This window comes from Panulirus ornatus, chromosome 52 (assembly GCF_036320965.1).
Source record: "Panulirus ornatus isolate Po-2019 chromosome 52, ASM3632096v1, whole genome shotgun sequence".
NCBI classification, from domain to species: domain Eukaryota; kingdom Metazoa; phylum Arthropoda; class Malacostraca; order Decapoda; family Palinuridae; genus Panulirus; species Panulirus ornatus.
The window spans coordinates 6,229,403-6,252,414 of record NC_092275.1 but is presented as its reverse complement, the minus strand read 5'-3'; the positions used below and the strand labels follow the sequence as shown (position 1 = coordinate 6,252,414).

Here is a 23,012-nt window from a genome sequence, read left to right as displayed (position 1 = left end):
TAAGGAAGGAGAGGTAGTGAAAGCTTTGCAGAAAATGAAATCTGGCAAGGTGGTGGGTTTGGATGGTACTGCAGTAAATGTATTATGAAAGGGGATGGCTATGTTGATGGTTGGTTGGTAAGGATATTCAGTGTATGTATGTACCATGGTGAAGTACCTGAGGATTGGCGGAATGCATGCATAGTGCCACTGTACAAAAGCAAAGGGGATAAAGGTGAGTGTTCAAACTATAGAGGCATAAGTTTGTTGGGTATTCTTGGGAAATTACATGGGAGGGTATTGAATTAGTGAAGGCATGTACAGACCATCAGATTGGGGAAGAGCAATGTGGTTTCAGAAGTGGTAGAGGATGTGTGCTTCAGGTGTTTGCTTTGAAGAATGCGTGTGAGAAATAGAAAAACAGATGGATTTGTATGTAGCATTTATGGATCTGGAGAAGGCATATGATAGGGTTGACAGAGATGCTTTGTGGAAGGTCTTAAGAATATATGGTTTGGGAGGTAAGTTGCTAGAAGCAGTGAAAAGTTTTACCAAGGATGTAAGGCATGTGTACGAGTAGGAAGAGAGGAGAGTGATTAGATCCAGGGAATGTCTGTCTGTGGCAGGGGTGCGTGGTGTCCCCATGGTTGCTTAATTTGTTTATGGATTGTGTGGTTAGGGATGTAAATGCAAGAGTTTTGGAGAGAGGGGTGATTGTGCAACCTGTTGGGATGAGAGGGCCTTGGAAGTGAGTCATTTGTTGTTTGCTGATGATACATCTCTCGTGGCAGATTTGAGTGAGAAATTGCAAAAGTTGGTGACTGAGTTTGGAAAAGTGTATGAAAGGAGAAAGTTAAGAGTAAATGTGAATAAAAGCAAGGTTACTAGTTTTAGTAGGGTTGAGGGATGATAATATGGATGTAAGTTTGAATGGAGAAAAACTGGAGGAAGTGAAGTATTTTAGATATCTAGGAGTGGACTTAGCATTGGATGGAACCATGGAAGCGGAAGTTAGTCACAGGGTGGGGGAGGGGGCGAAGTTTCTGAGAGTGATGAAGAATGTGTGGAAGGAGAGAACATTATCTTGGACAGCAAAAATTGAGTATGTTTGAAGGAATAGTAGTTCCAACAATGTTATATGGTTGTGAGGCATGAGCATTAGGTAGGGTTGTGTGGAGAAGGGTGGATGTGTTAGAAATGAAATGTTTGAGGACAATACATGGTGTGAGGTGGTTTGATCAAACAAGTAGTGAAAGGGTAAGAGAGATGTGTGGAAAAAAAAAAATGATGTGGTTGAGAAAGCAGAAGAGGGTGTGTTGAAATGGTTTGGACATATGGAGAGAATGGGTGAGGAAAGATTGACAAAGAGGATATATGTGTCAGAGGTAGAGGCAACGAGGAGAAGTGGGAGACCAAATTAGAGGTGGAAGGATGGAGTGAAAAAGATTTTGAGTGATTGGGGCCTGAAAATACAGTATGATGAAAGGTCTGCAAGGAATAGAGTGAATTGGAACCATATGGTATACCTGGGATCGACGTGCTGTCAGTGGATTCAACTAGGGCATGTGAAGCGTCTGGGGATAAACCATGGAAAGTTTTGTTGGGCCTGGCTGTGGAAAGGGAGCTGTGGTTTTGGTGCATGACAGCTAGAGACTGAGTGTGAATGAATGTGGCCTTTGTTGTCTTCTCCTGCTGCTACCTCGTGCATGCAGGGACAAGGGGGGTGCCATTTCATGTGTGGCAGGGTGATGATGGGAATGGATGAAGGCAGCAAGTATGAATATGTGCATGTGTATGTATATACATACACATGTATATACATACACATCCACACATGCACATATACATACCTATACATTTCAACGTATACATATATATATATACATACACCGACATATACACATATATGTACATAATTCATATTTGCTGCCTTTATTCATTCCCGTCACCACCCCGCCACACATGAAATAACAACCCTTTCCCCCCGCATGCATGCGAGGTAGCACTAGGAAAAGACAGCAAAGGCCACATTCGTTCACACTCAGTCTCTAGCTGTCATGTATAATGCACCAAAGCCACAGCTCCCTTTCCATATCCAGGCCCCACAAAACTTTCCATGGTTTACCCCAGACGCTTCACATGCCCTGGTTCAATCCATTGACAGCACGTCGACCCCGGTATACCACATCGTTCCAACTCACTCTATTCCTTGCACGTCTTTCACCCTCCTGCATGTTCAGGCCCCGATCGCTCAAAATCTTTTTCACTCTATCCCTCCACCTCTAATTTGGTCTCCCACTTCTCATTCACCTCTGACATATGTATCCTCTTTGTCAATTTTTTCTCACTCATTCTCTCCATGTGACCAAACCATATCAAAACACCCTCTTCTGCTTTCTCAACCACACTCTTTTTATTACCACACATCTCTCTTACCCTTTCATTACTTAATCAAACCACCTCACACCACATATTGTCCTCAAACATCTCATTTCCAACACATTCACCCTCCTCCGCACAACTCTATCTATAGCCCACGCCTCGCAACCATATAACATTGTTGGAGTCACTATTCCTTCAAACATACCCATTTTTGCTTTCCGAGATAATGTTTTCGCCTTACACACATTTTTCAACACTCCCAGAACTTTCGTCCCCTCCCTCACCCTGTGATTCATTTCCGCTTCCATGGTTCCATCCGCTGCCAAATCTACTCCCAGATATCTAAAACACTTCACTTCCTCCAGTTTTTCTCCATTCAAACTTACCTCCCAATTGACTTGTCCCTTGACCCTACTGTTCCTAATAACCTTGCTCATATTCACATTTACTCTCAGCTTTCTTCTTTCACACACTTGACCAAACTCAGTCACCAGCTTCTGCAGTTTCTCGCCTGAATCAGCCACCAGCGCTGCATCATCAGCAAACAACAACTGACTCACTTCCCAAGCTCTCTTATCCACAACAGACTGCATACTTGCCCCCTCTCCAAAACTCTTGCATTCACCTCCCTAACAACCCCATCCATAAACAAATTAAACAACCATGGAGACATCATGACCCCTGCCGCAAACTGACATTCACTGAGAACCAATCACTTTCCTCTCTTCCCACTCGCACACATACCTTACATCCTCAATAAAAACTTTTCACTGCTTCTAACAACTTGCCTCCCACACCATATATTCTTAATACCTTCCACAGAGCATCTCTATCAGCTCTATCATATGCCTTCTCCAGATCCACAAATGCTACATACAAATCCATTTGCTTTTCTAATGATAATGAAAAAAAATATACCTATATGAGATTGCTGTTTGTTTGAAGTTTAGATGATTTTATTTAACATGTAATTTTTCCATATGTGCTGCACGACATGTTTCACAGTGACAGTCCTCCTCATCAGGTACAAACAATTCATGAAGTTTTTAAATTCCAACATCACTACATGAAAATAGATATAAACAGCAGGCTAGATGGGACTCAGAAGCCCAGAAGATTAACAAATTATAAAGGATAAAGAAAAGCGTTGAGGTATGGCATTCTTCCATCAATAGGAATTGCTATTTTGATACAGTCTTTGTTTACAGAGGACTGGTTATACTACATTAATCCATGAACAAATAATGGATAAGAGACCTACCCTCTTATATGACATCTTTAATTGCAGCATTACTATAGAACATGTACCAAATTAATGCCAATAATGTAGGGGTCTCAAAGTTGGTTACAGATTATGACAGTGGAAGGAATAAATGTATTGTGGAATTTTAGACAATGATATCACTGATTGGAGTAATGAACAATTTAATGGAAGGAAAGATATGTTACATAGTTATAAGTTTGTACATATATTTTGCAGGAAGCTAAAATATATAATTTCATGTAATTAGTTTTAAGTTTTTGTATATCTTTTTCATGCTAAAATATGCTGGATGACTATAAGCTTCTAGTTACCTACAAATTTCACAAAATCACATCAAACCAAAATCAGACTATTTCCAGCATCTTTGATTTCTTACCCTATTATGTAGTATATAATTTTAAACTGCAGAAGCTGGTGACTGAGTTTGGTAAAGTGTGTGAAAGAAGAAAGTTAAGAGTGAATGTGAATAAGAGCAAGGTTATTAGGTACAGTAGGGTTGAGGGTCAAGTCAATTGGGAGGTAAGTTTGAATGGAGAAAAACTGGAGGAAGTAAAGTGTTTTAGATATCTGGGAGTGGATCTGGCAGCGGATGGAACGATGGAAGCAGAAGTGGATCATAGGGTGGGGGAGGGGGCGAAAATCCTGGGAGCCTTGAAGAATGTGTGGAAGTTGAGAACATTATCTCGGAAAGCAAAAATGGGTATGTTTGAAGGAATAGTGGTTCCAACAATGTTGTATGGTTGTGAGGTGTGGGCTATGGATAGAGTTGTGCGTAGGAGGATGGATATGCTGGAAATGAGATGTTTGAGGACAATGTGTGGTGTGAGGTGGTTTGATCGAGTAAGTAACGTAAGGGTAAGAGAGATGTGTGGAAATAAAAAGAGCGTGGTTGAGAGAGCAGAAGAGGGTGTTTTGAAATGGTTTGGGCACATGGAGAGAATGAGTGAGGAAAGATTGACCAAGAGGATATATGTGTCGGAGGTGGAGGGAACGAGAGAAGTGGGAGACCAAATTGGAGGTGGAAAGATGGAGTGAAAAAGATTTTGTGTGATCGGGGCCTGAACATGCAGGAGGGTGAAAGGAGGGCAAGGAATAGAGTGAATTGGATCGATGTGGTATAGCGGGGTTGACATGCTGTCAGTGGATTGAATCAGGGCATGTGAAGCGTCTGGGGTAAACCATGGAAAGCTGTGTAGGTATGTATATTTGCGTGTGTGGACGTATGTATATACATGTGTATGGGGGTGGGTTGGGCCATTTCTTTCGTCTGTTTCCTTGCGATACCTCGCAAACGCGGGAGACAACGACAAAGCAAAAAAAAATAATTTTAAAGTGGAAAGATTGAGCATATTGGGATGTGTACAGTTCTGATAGAACCTAAGTATGGCATGAGTTTTGTCAATAAGTGTAATAACTTACTAGTAGTATATTGAAGATATTATTTCTCAAATAATGTGCGTGTGTGGACGTGTATGTGTATACATGTGCATGTGGGTGGGTTGGGCCATTCTTTCGTCTGTTTCCTTGCGCTACCTCATTGACGCAGGAGACAGCAACAAAGTATAATATAAAGCAAAGTGATAGAATTGATGTTAACAAAATTGTCTCATTGGCTCTGCTTCTACCTTTCCATTTCATAGTTTGGTTTTGAATTATTGTTAAAGTGTCTTGTACAATTGTAAGCATTGTATAATGTTTTTACATGCTGCTGGAATATTCTTAGTGAATTGTTACACTATTCTCAGTCGGTGAAGGCAACCTTTTTCTTTGTATTTATCATCTCCCCTTCCCTCCCTACCTGTTAATGTTTTTGTGTTTTCACTGAAGATCATCCTTTCTTAATGAAAACAGTGTATGGCCCCTAGGAAAGTGACTGATAGAGGTAGGAACCAGAACTGAATACCGTTTACAAATTCATAACATAGCCTTGTGTATATATTAGCTCGATGATTATGTTTTTATTTATTACTGTTAATCTAGATTTGTAACACACTTGAAAAAGTTTGATGTTTGTTTTTGAACCGTACATGTTTAATCCACTAAGCCCCTTGATGAATTGATTGTCTGGCATGTTTTGTCCATATCACATCATCTCCATTATAACACTGACTTCGATGTAGAATCACCATGCAAAACACAAGGTGTACATGTATTTTACATGACAGTAGACTTTGCAGGAATATGTAGCAAAATGCAATCCAGTTAAAGTTCTGCAATAGTTTCTTTCTTCCTCTGTATTTATAAACTTGATAGTGTACTGTATTGATTTTTTTTATTTTAACAGCAAAAAAGGAGGTTTTGTTATTATCCTGTGCTTGGGAAATATTTTCTCAAGCTTGGACTTTGGTTTTTAGCACCTGGTGTCTAGCCTTCCTTGTATGGCCTTGGGAATTTCCCTTCCTATGGGTGGAAGTGGTTCCAGTTGACTTGACTTTTGTTAAAGTGATACCCTTTTTTTAACCCCACTTTCATGCAGGCATGCTCCCTTCATATATAGAATGCACTGACCTGTGAGAGAAATGTGGGTTTTGAAATATGAAAAGCCTTTCCTTCCAAGGGCAGGCTCCTGTGAGCCTTGTTTTTTGTTCCTTCTTTGCACTTCCTGCCCCTCTTTCCTTTTCAAAAACCCATTCATATTACTGTCTGGGTCCACTTTTAGGGTTCATGGTGGTGATCCAGATTATGAGTGCAGGTGGCTCCAACCTTGTATTCCCTCTGAAAAGTTAGAGGGATCTATCTCCTGTTATCCTTAAGATCTCTCTTCATTCATGAGACTGCTTTGGACAGGAAAGGTTTTTCATGCTTCAAAACACAATTTTTACTTGGTTTAGTTAACTTTGAGAAAATGCAGGTGAAGACAACACAAAACACTATAACCTAGCCAAAATTGTAACTGAAGACAACACAAAACAATATAACCTAGCATAACAAGAAAATATAAGTGAAGACAACACAAAACAATATAACGTATAACATAGCATAATCTAATCAGTTAAGGTAAATTAAGGGACTCCAAATTTGAATGAGCATGTCACCATTTATTATGCCGAGTGAAATAGATTGATATAATTTTTGTCCAAGTACATTTCTTAAAGACACCTTTTGTTATTAAAGTGACAAACTGAATGTTTTCAGTATAGTTATCCTTCTTGCTTCTTTTGCAGTTCATTATAGTTTAATACACTCTTACTCAAAATGAAGAGACTTACCATATGTAATTAGAAATCATTCTTTTGATAAAGGTGGTTTTTTGGTCATGAACTTAGTTATTAAGAATTAGGTTATCTTTGTCCATGTTTTTGCAGGGATACGACAACAAAAATGCAGTAATTAGAGAAAACAAACTGGAATTTAATTGTCTTTGTCCATGTTTTTGCAGGGATACAACAAAAAAAATGCAGTAATTAGAGAAAACACAGGAGTGGAGGTGGAGCTGAAGATGACTATGGGAACTGTGAATATATACTGTCCCTGGGAGGACAGTTCTCCAGAGCCTCTTCTAGATATTTGTGGAAAATACGTAATTGCTCATCCTGAAACATTTTGTGTATTGCACCAAGAGACGGGTCTCTGGTGTCTCAGACCAGGTGTAGCTCTGCCGAGAGAATTATGTGAAAAGTTGATAAGTTTTTGGCAAGATGGAGATCCTGAAGGACTGGATGATAAATTTATTAATATATTTGGAGACTTGATAAACACAAGGTTAAAACGAGTAACCTTAAGAAACTCAGGCATATCAGATGATGGACTGAATCTCTTACTTTCTCATCAGTTAGTAGAACTAGATATTAGTAACTGCAGTAAACTCTCAGAAAGAACACTAGAAAATATTAATAGAATTGGTGACAGTCTGACAACTTTAATAATTGGCAAAACAAAAGACATTATGCCAAATTTACTTTTTACGACATCACAAACTGAATCCAGTGACAGCTCAGATTCCAGTCCTGTAAGTGAAATCAAACAACGGGGATACATCTTGCGAACGCCAAATTTACGAAAGCTGGTGGTAAGAGAACTTTATCAACCAAAAGAACCGGATTACTTTGCACTTCTCTTGAAGTCTCTTACAAAACTCACCCATCTGGATTTGTCTGGTTGTTTCTTCCTACACGATGTGAGATATATCCTCCTCATGAAGTATCTAGTCTCGTTAAACCTGCATAGTGTCCAAAGGATACAAGATACTGTTCCAGCCCTCTACGAAATGAAAACCTTAAAGTCAGTATTACTTTTTTGTTTAGTTATATTGATATATCTAGATTAGAGTATGACATTAATGAGCAAATTATGTTATAGATTAGAAGGTACTGTGAAACATCCCATGTTTGTTTGTTTAATAGCCTGTTGCATGCCTCAGAAAGTTCATATTCAGTGAATGATATGAATTGGTTAAAGATAAGGCTGGCCTGCACCATTTACAGGACAGTATGGTTTCAAAATATTTTTTATGGAATTGGAATTAAATTCATGGAATTTATGGAATTGCTTTGTTGTAGATTACTCTTAGCGATTTTTATAGAACAACAAAGAAACTTACTGTTTTTCAGGCACCAGAAGAGTTGTAGTAAGACTTAAAAAACTTAATATTATTATATGGGTACTGCTGAATGGAAAGATGGAATTGATTAGGTAGGCTTGCATTAGTTTGATTACCTATTTGTACTGTATGGTAGGGGAGTTTTACTCTCATAGTGCTCCATCTCCCAAACCTTCTTTGCTATCATACAGCTTTTTAAACTCTTGTATGCTGTCCACATATACTTTGTCCTCATTCACTTTATTCCGTGCATCCACCACTCTGACACTGAAAAGTACTTCTTTACGTCTTTTTAACAAATTTCTTGCTTAATTTCAAGTTACGTCCTCTGGTTGTTTTATCCATACATTTGTTGTAGAACTGTCAGCTGTCTTTGCTTTAAAAACTTGGAAGATTGTGATCAGCTCATCTTTAACTCTTCTGTCTTTCATGATGGGCAAATGTAAGGCTCATAGCCTTTCCCTGTGTGTGTATATGTGTGAAAGAAATACAAGAGGATTTTATAGTGGGTAGGTACAAATTACAGAAGGAAAGCTCCTGTTAATGAAAACAAATGGGGAAATGAGGGATTTTTATGTAATTGATTAACAAATATGAAACAAAAAATGGGTTTATTAGTGAAGTGAAATGGGTTATGGAAAAGAAAAAGGAAATAGTATGGTATTAAATTGTCATAAGCACGATAGATATATAAGTTTAGGGTGTTTGCACTCTCTAAATATGCTTGCATGCAATGTTAGTACGCTCCATGTCCTATGATCCTGATCAGTGGACTTAAGCCAGTTTGGTAATACTTTGAGGTGGCTTGGGCATTTGGGAAGAATGTAAGATGGGGAGTTTCCATGTAGAGTGTATGGTAATACAGGTAAAGGGGTTGGTGTGAGAGGAGGACCAACTGTGACATGGGGAAACAGAGTGGAAAAGCATTGGTGAAAGAGTGGATGGATTAGTGTATACAAGGAAGGCGTTAAAGGACAGGGAAAAGTGGAGACTCTCTTGCCATGGCCTCCCTCTTGATGGGAGTTCCCTGGGACTCTTGAGGCAGGAAGATTAGAGCAAATGCAGCCTTTCTTCATCCATTCCCAGCCACACCTTGCCCCTCAGGAAACAGCATCGCTACCCCCCTGCTTCAGCGAGGTAGAGCCAGGAAAACTGACAATAAAGGCCACATTCAATCACTCTCAGTCTCTAGCTTTTATGTGTAATGCACTAAAATCACAGCTTCCTGTCTGCATCCAGGCCCCACAGGCCTTTTCATGGTTAATCTCAGATATTTCACGTGCCCTGGTTCAGTCCATTGATAGCACATTGACCCCGATATACCACATTGTTCCAATTCACTCTATTCCTTGTACACCTCTCACCCTCCTGTATGTTCAGGCCCCAATTGCTTAAAATCTTTTTCACTCCATCCTTCCACCTCCAGTTTGTTCTCCCACTTCTTGTTTCCTCCACCTATGATGCATATATCCTCTTTGTCAACCTTTCCTCACTCATTCTCTTCATATGTCCAAACCATTTCAACATACTCTCTTCTGCTCTCTCAACCACACTTTATAACACCACACATCTCTCATACCCTTTCATTACTTAATCAAACAACCTCACACCACATATTGTCCTTACACATTTCATTTTCAACCCATCCACCCTCCTCTGTACTACTCCATCTATAACCCATGCCTTGCAACCATATGATATTGTTGAAAGCACTATTCCTTCAAACATACCCATTTTTGCTCTCCAAGATAACGTTCTCTCTTTCCACACATCCCTCATCGTTTCCAGCACCTTTGCCCCCTCCCTCACCCTGTGACTCACTTCCGCTTCCATGGTTCCACTCTGCTAAGTCCACTCCCACATATCTCAAACCCTTCACTTCCTCCAATTTTTCTCCATTCATACTTAAATCCCAGCTAACTTGTCCCTACTGAACCTAATAACCTTGCTCATATTCACATTTACTCTCAACTTTCTCTTTTCTCACATTTTTCCAAACTCAGTCACCAACTTCTGTAGTTTCTCACTCAAATCACACACTAGTGCTGTATCATTGGTGAACAGCTGACTGCGTATGTGTATGTATATTTATGTATATGTTGATGTGTATGTATATGTGCATGTATGGGCGTTTATGTATGTATATATATATATATATATATATATATATATATATTTTTTTTTTTTTTTTTTTTCAAACTATTCGCCATTTCCCGCATTAGCGAGGTAGCGTTAAGAACAGAGGACTGGGCCTTTGAGGGAATACCCTCACCTGGCCCCCTTCTCTGTTCCTTCTTTTGGAAAATTAAAAAAAAACGAGAGGGGAGGATTTCCATCCTCCCGCTCCCTCCCCTTTTAGTCGCCTTCTACGACACGCAGGGAATATATATATATATATATATATATATATATATATATATATATATATATATATATATATATATATATATGGGAGCGGGGGGCTGGAAATCCTCCCCTCTCGTTTTTTTTTTAATTTTCCAAAAGAAGGAACAGAGAATTGGGCCAGGTAAGGGTATTCCCTCAAAGGCCCACTCCTCTGTTCTTAACGCTACCTCGCTAATGCGGGAAATGGGGAATAGTTTGAAAGAAAAGAAAGAAATATATATATATATATATATATATATATATATATATATATATATATATATATATATATATATATATATAAGATCATGAGAGGCAAGTGTTTTGGGAGCAGCTGAATGAGTGTGTTAGTGGTTTTGATGCACGAGACCGGGTTATAGTGATGGGTGATTTGAATGCAAAGGTGAGTAATGTGGCAGTTGAGGGAATAATTGGTATACATGGGGTGTTCAGTGTTGTAAATGGAAATGGTGAAGAGCTTATAGATTTATGTGCTGAAAAAGGACTGGTGATTGGGAATACCTGGTTTAAAAAGCGAGATATACATAAGTATACATATGTAAGTAGGAGAGATGGCTAGAGAGCGTTATTGGATTACGTGTTAATTGACAGGCGCACTAAAGAGAGACTTTTGGATGTTAATGTGCTTAGAGGTGCAACTGGAGGGATGTCTGATCATTATCTTGTGGAGGCTAAGGTGAAGATTTGTATGGGTTTTCAGAAAAGAAGAGTGAATGTTGGGGTGAAGAGGGTGGTGAGAGTAAGTGAGCTTGGGAAGGAGACTTTTGTGAGGAAGTACCAGGAGAGACTGAGTACAGAATGGAAAAAGGTGAAAACAATGGAAGTAAGGGGAGTGGGGGAGGAATGGGATGTATTTAGGGAATCAGTGATGGATTGCGCAAAAGATGCTTGTGGCATGAGAAGAGTGGGAGGTGGGTTGATTAGAAAGGGTAGTGAGTGGTGGGATTAAGAAGTAAGATTATTAGTGAAAGAGAAGAGAGAGGCATTTGGACGATTTTTGCAGGGAAAAAATGCAATTGAGTGGGAGATGTATAAAAGAAAGAGACAGGAGGTCAAGAGAAAGGTGCAAGAGGTGAAAAAGAGGGCAAATGAGAGTTGGGGTGAGAGAGTATCATTAAATTTTAGGGAGAATAAAAAGATGTTCTGGAAGGAGGTAAATAAAGTGCGTAAGACAAGGGAGCAAATGGGAACTTCAGTGAAGGGCGCAAATGGGGAGGTGATAACAAGTAGTGGTGATGTGAGAAGGAGATGGAGTGAGTATTTTGAAGGTTTGTTGAATGTGTTTGATGATAGAGTGGCAGATATAGGGTGTTTTGGTTGAGGTGGTGTGCAAAGTGAGAGGGTTAGGGAAAATGATTTGGTAAACAGAGAAGAGGTAGTAAAAGCTTTGCGGAAGATGAAAGCCGGCAAGGCAGCAGGTTTGGATGGTATTGCAGTGGAATTTATTAAAAAAGGGGGTGACTGTATTATTGACTGGTTGGTAAGGTTATTTAATGTATGTATGACTCATGGTGAGGTGCCTGAGGATTGGCAGAATGCGTGCATAGTGCCATTGTACAAAGGCAAAGGGGATAAGAGTGAGTGCTCAAATTTCAGAGGTATAAGTTTGTTGAGTATTCCTGGTAAATGATATGGGAGGGTATTGATTGAGAGGGTGAAGGCATGTACAGAGCATCAGATTGGGGAAGAGCAGTGTGGTTTCAGAAGTGGTAGAGGATGTGTGGATCATGTGTTTGCTTTGAAGAATGTATGTGAGAAATACTTAGAAAAGCAAATGGATTTGTATGTAGCATTTATGGATCTGGAGAAGGCATATGATAGAGTTGATAGAGATGCTCTGTGGAAGGTATTAAGAATATATGGTGTGGGAGGCAAGTTGTTAGAAGCAGTGAAAAGTTTTTATCGAGGATGTAAGGCATGTGTACGTGTAGGAAGAGAGGAAAGTGATTGGTTCTCAGTGAATGTAGGTTTGCGGCAGGGGTGTGTGATGTCTCCATGGTTGTTTAATTTGTTTATGGATGGGGTTGTTAGGGAGGTGGATGCAAGAGTTTTGGAAAGAGGGGCAAGTATGAAGTCTGTTGTGGATGAGAGCTTGGGAAGTGAGTCAGTTGTTGTTCGCTGATGATACAGCGCTGGTGGCTGATTCATGTGAGAAACTGCAGAAGCTGGTGACTGAGTTTGGTAAAGTGTGTGAAAGAAGAAAGTTAAGAGTAAATGTGAATAAGAGCAAGGTTATTAGGTACAGTAGGGTTGAGGGTCAAGTCAATTGGGAGGTAAGTTTGAATGGAGAAAAACTGGAGGAAGTAAAGTGTTTTAGATATGTGGGAGTGGATCTGGCAGCGGATGGAAGCATGGAAGCGGAAGTGGATCATAGGGTGGGGGAGGGGGCGAAAATCCTGGGAGCCTTGAAGAATGTGTGGAAGTCGAGAACATTATCTCGGAAAGCAAAAATGGGTATGTTTGAAGGAATAGTGGTTCCAACAATGTTGTATGGTTGCGAGGCGTGGGCTATGGATAGAGTTGTGCGCAGGAGGATGGATGTGCTGGAAATGAGATGTTTGAGGACAATGTGTGGTGTGAGGTGGTTTGATCGAGTAAGTAACGTAAGGGTAAGAGAGATGTGTGGAAATAAAAAGAGCGTGGTTGAGAGAGCAGAAGAGGGTGTTTTGAAATGGTTTGGGCGCATGGAGAGAATGAGTGAGGAAAGATTGACCAAGAGGATATATGTTTCGGAGGTGGAGGGAACAAGGAGAAGTGGGAGACCAAATTGGAGGTGGAAAGATGGAGTGAAAAAGATTTTGTGTGATCGGGGCCTGAACATGCAGGAGGGTGAAAGGAGGGCAAGGAATAGAGTGAATTTGATCGATGTGGTATAGCGGGGTTGACGTGCTGTCAGTGGATTGAACCAGGGCATGTGAAGCGTCTGGGGTAAACCATGGAAAGCTGTGTAGGTATGTATATTTGCGTGTGTGGACGTATGTATATACATGTGTATGAGGGTGGGTTGGGCCATTTTCTTTCGTCTGTTTCCTTGCGCTACCTCACAAACGCGGGAGACAGCGACAAAGCAAAAAAAAATATATATATATATATATATATATATATATATATATATATATATATATATATATATATATATATATATATATTGGAAAGGATCACAATGTTGTGCGTAATCAAGTATTTTCCTTTGAGTCCATGGGGAAAATGAAACACGATAAGTTCCCAAGTGTACTTTCGTGTAATAATCACATCATCAGGGGAGATACAAGAAAGAAATATGAGTCAACTGATATATGACAAGACGTAGCTAGGACGCCATTTGGTAAACGTGATTGTCCAAGAGCACATGTTGGACAATCGTGTGTTACCAAATGGTGTCCTAGCTATATCTCTTCGTTGTATATCAACTGTCTTATATTTCTTTCTTGTGTCTCCCCTGTTGATGTGATTATGACACAAAAGTGCTCTTGGGAACTTAATGTGTTTCATTTTCCCCGTGGACTCATAGGAATATATATATGTATGTGTATGTGAGTGGATGGGCCATTCTTTGTGTTTCGTGGTGCAACCTTGCTGATGCGGGAAACGCCGATAAAGTATGATAGATATAGATATATATAAGTATATACGTATATACTGGTTTGTACTTGTTCGATGTTTCCCAAGTTAGCGAGGTAGCCCATGAAACTTAATGCTCTTGATGTTGCCTGTCACCTCCATTGAGGGTCATAATGTAATGACTCCCGGCCTTTGAGGTTGAGGCAACTGGACAGTTAGTTTAGATTTTGAGGATGCTTACTGGTACATTCCAGTACATCCCAGAATAGTGAAGTCTTTGGCATTCAGAATTGTTGCATAGACATGGGAGTTCAAAGTGATGCTCTTTAGAATTTGCATAGCTTTACAATATTTCATGAGAGTAATCTTAGCATAGCTTCCAAAACTGATGTCTTGAATTGATAGTTCTGGTTTACTTCAATTACTTCTTGGTTATTTCAGATTCAAAGAGGGGAATATACTAGACAAGAGCTTCCAGTCCTGATCATCTTTCAAAAAGCAGGTTTTATCATCAACCAGGACAAGTTTTCATAGCTGGCAATATATTGAAACTGACACTTTTTCTCCTGAGTAACAAACCTTGGGACTACATAAATGCTGTGATAGCCTAATGGACCCAGGCCTTAGTACCTTGATGTCAGGTTGAGCAACTTTTGAGCAAGTTCGATTTTGCAACCCTTTGCAATTACATAGTGAGGCTGCAGGCCAAAAACATTGCCCACTGGGCAAGCAGATTTCTTCTTGTTGGAAGTGGAGATCTTGCAAGAGCACATCCTTGCGAACTTCTCAGATCTTTAGTTTGATGGACTGGTGTAGAGAACCCCATAAACCTATTCCTTGGTGACCTACAGTGAGTTTTTATTGTGGTTTGGAGGAATGTATCAAATAAAAAATGGGGCTTCTGTTCTTTAGTGGGACCATGTCGTTGTGTGCCCTTGGACAAAGACATAAAAGTCCTTTTAAATCAGCATAAAGGAGCTGATAGCCCCATTGTTTTTCAGTTCCCAGATTGTCCTGAGTCTAGCATGTGGCATTTTATTTTTGATAGGCAGTACTGAGGTTGACCACTGCCTGATAAATGAAGGCTTTTGCAAATCTGTACCTCTCTTAGAGTAAGTTGAAAAAATTCCCTCCCAATCTATGTCCAAAAGCCTTTATCTCCAAGCTTTTATCTCTGAAGAGTTAACAGAGTCCAGGCAAATGCATAATTGAGGTCAGAAACAGTTTCAGCAGAAGTATCAATAGGGAAGAAGGCTTTTATATGGATTCTTTCCTTAGGAGTGGCACCCTCACCATAGATTTGCCACCAGAACCAGTGTGTTACTTCCAACACATGTTTTTCCTGTTATAGACAGGAAAGTTGCAGTAAGTGCTCTGTCAGGACTGAAATTATTTGAACCAGATTTATCTTTTTTCTATCTTCTTTTGAGAAAAATACTCATGCTTGCTAAATTTTGTGTTTAAGAATGCTCTTACCTTCCAGGTGAGACAAACAGCCTTGATGCCATAGACTCCATCAGCTCTGCAGCCACTTAGGTTGATACTTAATGTTTTTCTTGACCACTTCAGCTCTCGTTCAGGAACCTGACTTCAAAGTTCTGCATTATAGAACTTACATGTATAGATTCTCCAAAGCACTTCTACAGGCTGAGATTCAGAGATTGCATGTCATATAACCTTTTGCATGATGTTTGCCCTTCTGCTTAAGGAAGGTACCAGTTGGACTGGAAAATCTTTCAGTCTTTCCTTAAAGAATCTGATTCCTTCAACTTGAGTAAAGCCTAATGTTTAGAATTCTTCTCTAGTCTTCATCACAATAAGAACAAGGTTAGTAACATTACTACCTTTTAAAAGAGTACCCAACAAGGTTCCTTATATTTGGATTTTGATATATACCTGAGAGGCCTTATTTGAGAAAAACTTCTTTGGTCTTTTTATCTGAGAAGACTTGTATCTTCTCCACAACAGCCCAAGTAGGAGCTTTCAAAATATTGGACCTTTTATAAGCTCCTTTCCTTATAGCTATAGGCTCCATGAGGAGTGCTAATGGATTTTAAGATAAACCCAAAGTCGGTATTTTTGGGTAAGAATGAAAATAATGGCTTATACCCAGATAAATCTTTAGTTGAATTTTGAACTGCTCTGGAGAAAATTGAGTGGTCCAGTTGTTTTTGCATCCATGAAGTTTGAAACCCTTGTCAATGAGGTATATCTCTTTGTGTATTAGAAACTCATTTGAATGGCACAAGTTGGGCTTTACACAAGAGCACATGATGTGAGAAAGATGGCTTCTGCCTTAGCCTTCTTTAGAAAGCTTTCATTTGAAGAAATCAAGGAAGGGGGTCTTTAGCAGTAATCTTTTACCTTTACCAGACAGCATCATCATTTATATATTGTGAATCTACTGTGTGTGGCTTGAGGATTTCAGTATGTCGCTGAATCAGCAATGAGGATATTTATTTTTTCTTTTGGATATGTCTTTATCAAAGTTTTTCTCTCAACCCTCCTTCAAGTGGGTAAACTGTCTTGCTTGTGGAACAGACACCAGAAGACAGAAATGCAGTTGTTCAAAAATTAAAGTCTTTTCTGTTTGAGGTGGTATCCTGAGAACATTTTGTCCTGGTTTTCTTACATTGCCTTGCCTCTACCATCCCTCCCTCCACATACACACACACACACACACACACACACACACACACACACACACACTGTTAAGACCATTTCTCTTTACATAATTTGACTGCCTTTGGGTTGGCACCTGCAATCTGCATATTTTAAGCTTTAATAGACTGGAAATGAGCAGGCTGATAAGCTTTATTTTGATGGGAGTTGCTAATAGGTCAAGTGTAAGCGTGACATGCAGTCACAATTAAGTGGTTATCGAAGGATGAGTGAAGGGCTAGTGTTTCCTTACTGGTAATACTGAGGGTTGGAGTGCCCTGATTCTTATATCATATAGAATGTATCATCTGCTCTTAAGACACCATCTTGGAGAGGAAAAGGTTTTCAGTTTTTGAAATCAACATTTTTGTAGATTCTACCTAGTTTGGATTTAGGTAAGTTAAAAAGTTGGGCCAAATAATAGCTGTAATGATGGCACTCACATGTGGCCCTTACTCTCTAGGTTTGCTTTTGAATGAGTAGTTTACTGAGTCCAGACAAAGTGTTCCTAGCTGTTTTAAAGTTTTATTCTTAATAATTTTTGGTGCACCGTAATCTATGAAAATTTATGGATCGTTATGATAATGCCTTTTTCTGTTGAAAAGGTTAACATTGATATTTTTTTTGCCAGAATTCAAAATTAGTGGTAATTTTTCAGTCCGTTATTACAAGTTATGATGATTGATAAGATATATTATTGCTGGCTAGATGTGCTTTGGAATTCAGTCATTATGTATTTTTATAAACTTTTTGATTCTGTGTTATAGTTAGTAACTTAAACCAACTGTTATTAGTGTGTTAATTTCATGTTTATGATGTAAAGATAGGAAGTGTTATGTTGAATACTGAAATGTTTATGTAATGTTGAAGTGAATCATAGGAACTAATAAACTTAAGATATTGGGTATACTGAAGTATTTTAAGAATCTAACAATTTTGTTTTCATTCTTTTATAATGAAACTTGGGTGTGACTTTTCCAGTGGCCTAATAGTATGTATATTTTTCTCCTAGATTCCTTGATGTATCTCAAGCCAACCAAAAATATGGTGTGTTCGAGTCACCAGACACAGTTCTAGCCAACTTAGTGTCAAACTTACCAAACCTAACTAGCCTTGACATTTCTGGCACAAATTTGTCAGGAGATGGAACTTTTGATGAATACAGGGATTCAGATGAGGTAATGTTACTTGTAGCTGTAGTGTTTTAGACTAATTATGAAAGTATGGTAGTCTTCGATAATTGTTTCATTGACATTTTTAGTAATTTCTTTTTAAGTGACATTATAACTTTGGACTTTTCAAGTTTAATTGAACTTAATGAATGTATTATTCTTTTTTAAGAAAAAAATAATGAGTAGATAAGCTTTCTCTTCCTTCAGCTGACCCACAAAATTTTAGTGGCTATCATTGTGGGAATTTTTTAATTGAAAATTTGTTATACCTTCACTTTAGAGGTTTCTCCTGGGTTACCTGGCAACATATATGATTTCATTAAAGTGTGGGCCTTGGTGTGTGCTGCTGCTTTGATATGGGATCTGCCTCTAGAGTATCTTGTATATCTTCCCACCATATTGTATATATCTAGCCATGATTTTCTTCCAAAATAGTTGTAATTGCTGCTCAGAAGTGACCAGTTTATAGAGATGACTGATGTTTAAGAGTGATGACTGTGTAAAGGTGACTGTTGTTTGCTGTGACTGATTTATAGAAATACTACCAAGTAGAGGAGTGTGAAAGAAAGGTGACAGAAAGATTTTGTGGAAGTGCAGTAAATGTAAGTATGCGGTCATTTGTGAGTAGGGTGTTTAAAATGTTTAGAGAAAGACTGTTAAAAGTTGTTGAATTAGAGAAAGAGTGAAATGAATTAGAGAAAGAGTGAAAAGTTGTAGAATTAGTAGTTGGATATAAGGTTGAGGTATGAGAATAAAAGTGGAAATGCATGGTGAATGGATGTGATTAGAAATGCTGTGGAAGAGAAGGAAAAAGCATTTGGTTGATTGTTTGAAAGAAATGTATCAGTGGAAGTTCAAGATAAAAGGAGGTAAGAATATAAGATGTGTAAGTGGTTATTAGGAAGCTGGTAGAGTCCACTGACAGCATGTTGACCCCAGTATATGACATCATTCCTATTCACTTTGTCCCTTGCATGCCATTCACCATCCTGCGTGTTCAGGCCCCAGTCACTCAAAGTCTTTTTCACTTTATCCTTCCATCTCCATTTTGGTCTTTCTGTTCTGTTTGTTTACTCCACTTCTGACATATATATCCTTTTTGTCAACTTTTCCTCACTCATTCTCTCTATATGTCCAAACCATTGCAGCAAACAACTTTCTAAAAGGGGAAACAGAAGAATAATGATAATATATATAGATAATATATATAGATATAGGGTGTTTTGGTCGTGGTGGTGTGCAAAGTGAGAGGGTTAGGGAGAATGATCTGGTAAACAGAGAAGAGGTTGTAAAAGCTTTGTGGAAGATGAAAGCCGGCAAGACAGCGGTTTTGGTTGCAATGATTGGGCTATAGGAACAGTTGTGCGGAGGAGGGTGGATGTGCTGGAAATGAGATGTTTGAGGACTATGTGGTGTGAGGTGGTTTGATCGAGTAAGTAATGAAAGGGTAAGAGGGATGTGTGGTGATAAAAAGAGTGTGGTTGAGAGATCAAAAGAGGGTGTTTTGAAATGGTTTGGTCACATGGAGAGAATGAGTGAGGAAAGATTGACCAAGAGGATATATGTGTCAGAGGTAGAGAGAACTAGGAGAAATGGGAGACCAAATTGGAGGTGGAAAGATGGAGTGAAAATGATTTTGAGTGATTGGGGCCTGAACATACAGGAGGGTGGAAGGCATGCAAGGAATAGAGTGAATTGGAATGATGTAGTATACCGTGGTCGACGTGCTGTCAATGGATTGAACCAGGGCATGTGAAGCATCTGGGGTAAACCATGGAAAGTGCTGTGGGGCCTGGATGTTCAAAGGGAAGTGTGGTTTTGGTGCATTATACATGACAGCTAGAGACTGAGTGTGAATGAATGTGGCCTTTGTTGTCTTTTCCTAGCACTACCTCGCGCACGTGTGGGGAGAGGGGGTTGTTATTTCATGTGTAGCGGGGTGGCAACGGGAATGTATAAGGGCAGACAGTATGAATTATGTACATGTGTATTTATGTATATGACTGTGTGTGTTATTAATAAAAGGGGATGACTGTATTGTTGACTGGTTGGTAAGGTTATTTAATGTACGTATGATTCATGGTGAGGTGCCTGAGGATTGGCGGAATGCTTGCTTAGTGCCGTTGTACAAAGGCAAAGGGGACAAAGGTGAGTGCTCAAATTACAGAGTTATAAGTTCTTTGAGTATTCCTGAGAAATTATATGGGAGGGTATTGATTGAGAGGGTGAAGGCATGTACAGAGCATCAGGTTGGGGAAGAGCATTGTGGTTTCAGAAGTGGTAGAGGATGTGTGTATCAGGTGTTTGCTTTGAAGAATGTATGTGAGAAATACTCAGAAAAGCAAATGGATTTGTATGTAGCATTTATGGATCTGGAGAAAGCATATGATAAGAGTTGATAGAGATGCTCTGTGGAAGGTATTAAGAATATATGGTGTGGGAGGCAAGTTGTTAGAAGCAGTGAAAAGTTTTTATCGAGGATGTAAGGCATGTGTACGTGTAGGAAGAGAGGAAAGTGATTGGTTCTCAGTGAATGTAGGTTTGCGGTAGGGGTGTGTGATGTCTCCATGGTTGTTTAATTTGTTTATGGATGGGGTTGTTAGGGAGGTGAATGCAAGAGTTTTGGAAAGAGGGGCAAGTATGCAGTCTGTTGTGGATGAGAGAGCTTGGGAAGTGTCAGTTGTTGTTCGCTGATGATACAGGGCTGGTGGCTGATTCATGTGAGAAACTGCAGAAGCTGGTGACTGAGTTTGGTAAAGTGTGTGAAAGAAGAAAGTTGAGAGTAAATGTGAATAAGAGCAAGGTTATTAGGTACAGTAGGGTTCAGGGTCAAGTCAATTGAGAGGTAAGTATGAATGGAGAAAAACTGGAGGAACTGAAGTGTTTTAGATATCTGGGAGTGGATTTGGCAGCGGATGGAACCATGGAAGCAGAAGTGAATCATAGGGTGGGGGAGGGGGCGAAAGCTCTGGGAGCATTGAAGAATGTGTGGAAGTCGAGAACATTATCTTGGAAAGCAAAAATGGGTATGTTTGAAGGAATAGTGGACCCAACAATGTTATATGGTTGCGAGGTGTGGGCTATGGATAGAGTTGTGTGGAGGAGGATGGATGTACTGGAAATGAGATGTTTGAAGACAACATGTGGTGTGAGTTGGTTTGATCGAGTAAGTAATAGTAGGGTACGAGAGATGTGTGGTAATAAAAAGAGTGTGGTTGAGGGAGCAGAAGAGGGTGTTTTGAAATGGTTTGGTCACATGGAGAGAATGAGTGAGGAAAGATTGACCAAGAGGATATATGTGTCGGAGGTGGAGGGAACGAGGAGAAGTGGGAGACCAAAATGGAGATGGAAAGATGGAGTGAAAAAGATTTTGAGTGATCGGGGCCTGAACATGCAGGAGGGTGAAAGGCGTGCAAGGAGTATAGTGAATTGGAACGATGTGGTATACCGTGGTCGACGAGCTGTCAATGGATTGAACCAGGGCATGTGAAGCGTCTGGGGTAAACCATGGAAAGTTGTGTGGGGCCTGGATGTGGAAAGGGAACTGTGGTTTCGGTGCATTATTTCATGACAGCTGGAGACTGAGTGTGAACGAATGTGGCCCTTGTTGTCTTTTCCTAGCGCTACCTCGCACACATGAAGGGGGAGGGGGTTGTTATTTCATGTGTGGCGAGGTGGCGATGGGAATGAATAAAGGCAGACAGTATGAATTATGTACATGTGTATATATGTATATGCCTTTGTGTGTATATATATGTATACGTTGAAATGTATAGGTATGTATATTTGCGTGTGTCGACGTGTATGTATATACATGTGTATGTAGGTGGGTTGGGCCATTCTTTCATCTGTTTCCTTGTGCTACCTCGCTGATGCAGGAGACAGCGACAAAGCAAAATAAAGAAAAAATAAAATAAAAATATTTACATTGAGATGTATAGGTATGTATATGTGCATGTGTGGACGTGTATTTATATACATGTGTATGTGGGTGGGTTGGGCCATTCTTTCATCTGTTTCCTTGCGCTTCCTCACTAATGCGGGAGACAGCGACAAAGTATAATGAATGAAAAATATTATCATTATTAATTTTTTTTTCCTTTTTTCATATTATTCGCCATTTCCTGCATATGACTATTACTATTAGTCATATTTATATATCATTATTACAGTTTTGAAATTTTAGTTATGATGAAAAAATATTTCAGAAATCAAAGGATGGAGATATGGAGACAGATCTGTGTGATATCCCCGGACTTAGAAGTCGTATAAATAACCCACTGGAGTTTTTAGGGTTATATAACACGCTTCATGATGCCTGCCATAGGAATCACATCCCTGCTAAAGTGGTAAGATTGTTACATAATTGGATATTACAGAAGAAAGAATTGAGAAAGGATATACTTTTCTCACACTGATTGTTCTTTTCTTTGACTACATTCACACAGCACAACTTCTTTGAGGTCATTGTATACTAATTTTGTAAGACTTTTATCCTCTACTTCTATTGTCACTTGTTCTAATTTCATTAACTAAAAGCTGAAATAAGGGTATTTAAGTCAGTATCATCCATATGAGCTACATTCTAGGAGAATTATGAATGTGTGTACTATATTGTTTCATGTGGTATAATGTTTCATCATTGAATTACATAAATATTTGATTGTACACCTATAAACTCTTGATATTCTGCACTTCAGTATTTTCACTTTGAGTAGCCATGTACTATTCTCACTTTCAATTTTCACTAGATCACTGGTGATGCAAATGAAGAACAAATTCTGGCGGCTACAGCTGCATATCTTGACAGGCCAGAAGTGCTTGTTAAAGCGTTAAATGAACTTTTCCATATCTTCCGCTTTGAGACATGTCACAATCAACAGAGGGCCCTCAACTTAATTTTGCTTGCGATGTTAAGACATCGCCGGGAGAAACACATACAGATATCTGGAAGGTAAGTTGCCTAGCCTTGTTTTTGATATTCTTCTGTGGTGTTGTCAGATATACCTCCTGTACACTTGGCTGTAAAAAAGAATTATGGTAATGC

The 23,012-nt window shown here is 39.3% G+C and overlaps 1 protein-coding gene across 7 annotated transcripts in view; it reads left to right on the top strand.

Annotated features, from left to right (window-relative positions):
- The window catches only part of LOC139765012 (protein zer-1 homolog), a 64,334-nt gene that overhangs the window by 7,911 nt on the left and 33,411 nt on the right, over positions 1 to 23,012 (top strand). For 6 of the 7 annotated variants that reach the window (XM_071692077.1, XM_071692075.1, XM_071692074.1 and 3 more), the window contains exons 2-5: positions 7,005 to 7,846; positions 17,806 to 17,971; positions 22,174 to 22,314; positions 22,717 to 22,919. In XM_071692077.1, the coding sequence (XP_071548178.1) occupies positions 7,065 to 7,846; positions 17,806 to 17,971; positions 22,174 to 22,314; positions 22,717 to 22,919 (1,292 nt within the window). In that variant the 5' untranslated portion in view covers positions 7,005 to 7,064. Of the gene's footprint in view, positions 1 to 5,451; positions 5,508 to 7,004; positions 7,847 to 17,805; positions 17,972 to 22,173; positions 22,315 to 22,716; positions 22,920 to 23,012 lie in introns of those variants that run through there. The other variant, XM_071692078.1, reaches the window with a different exon arrangement.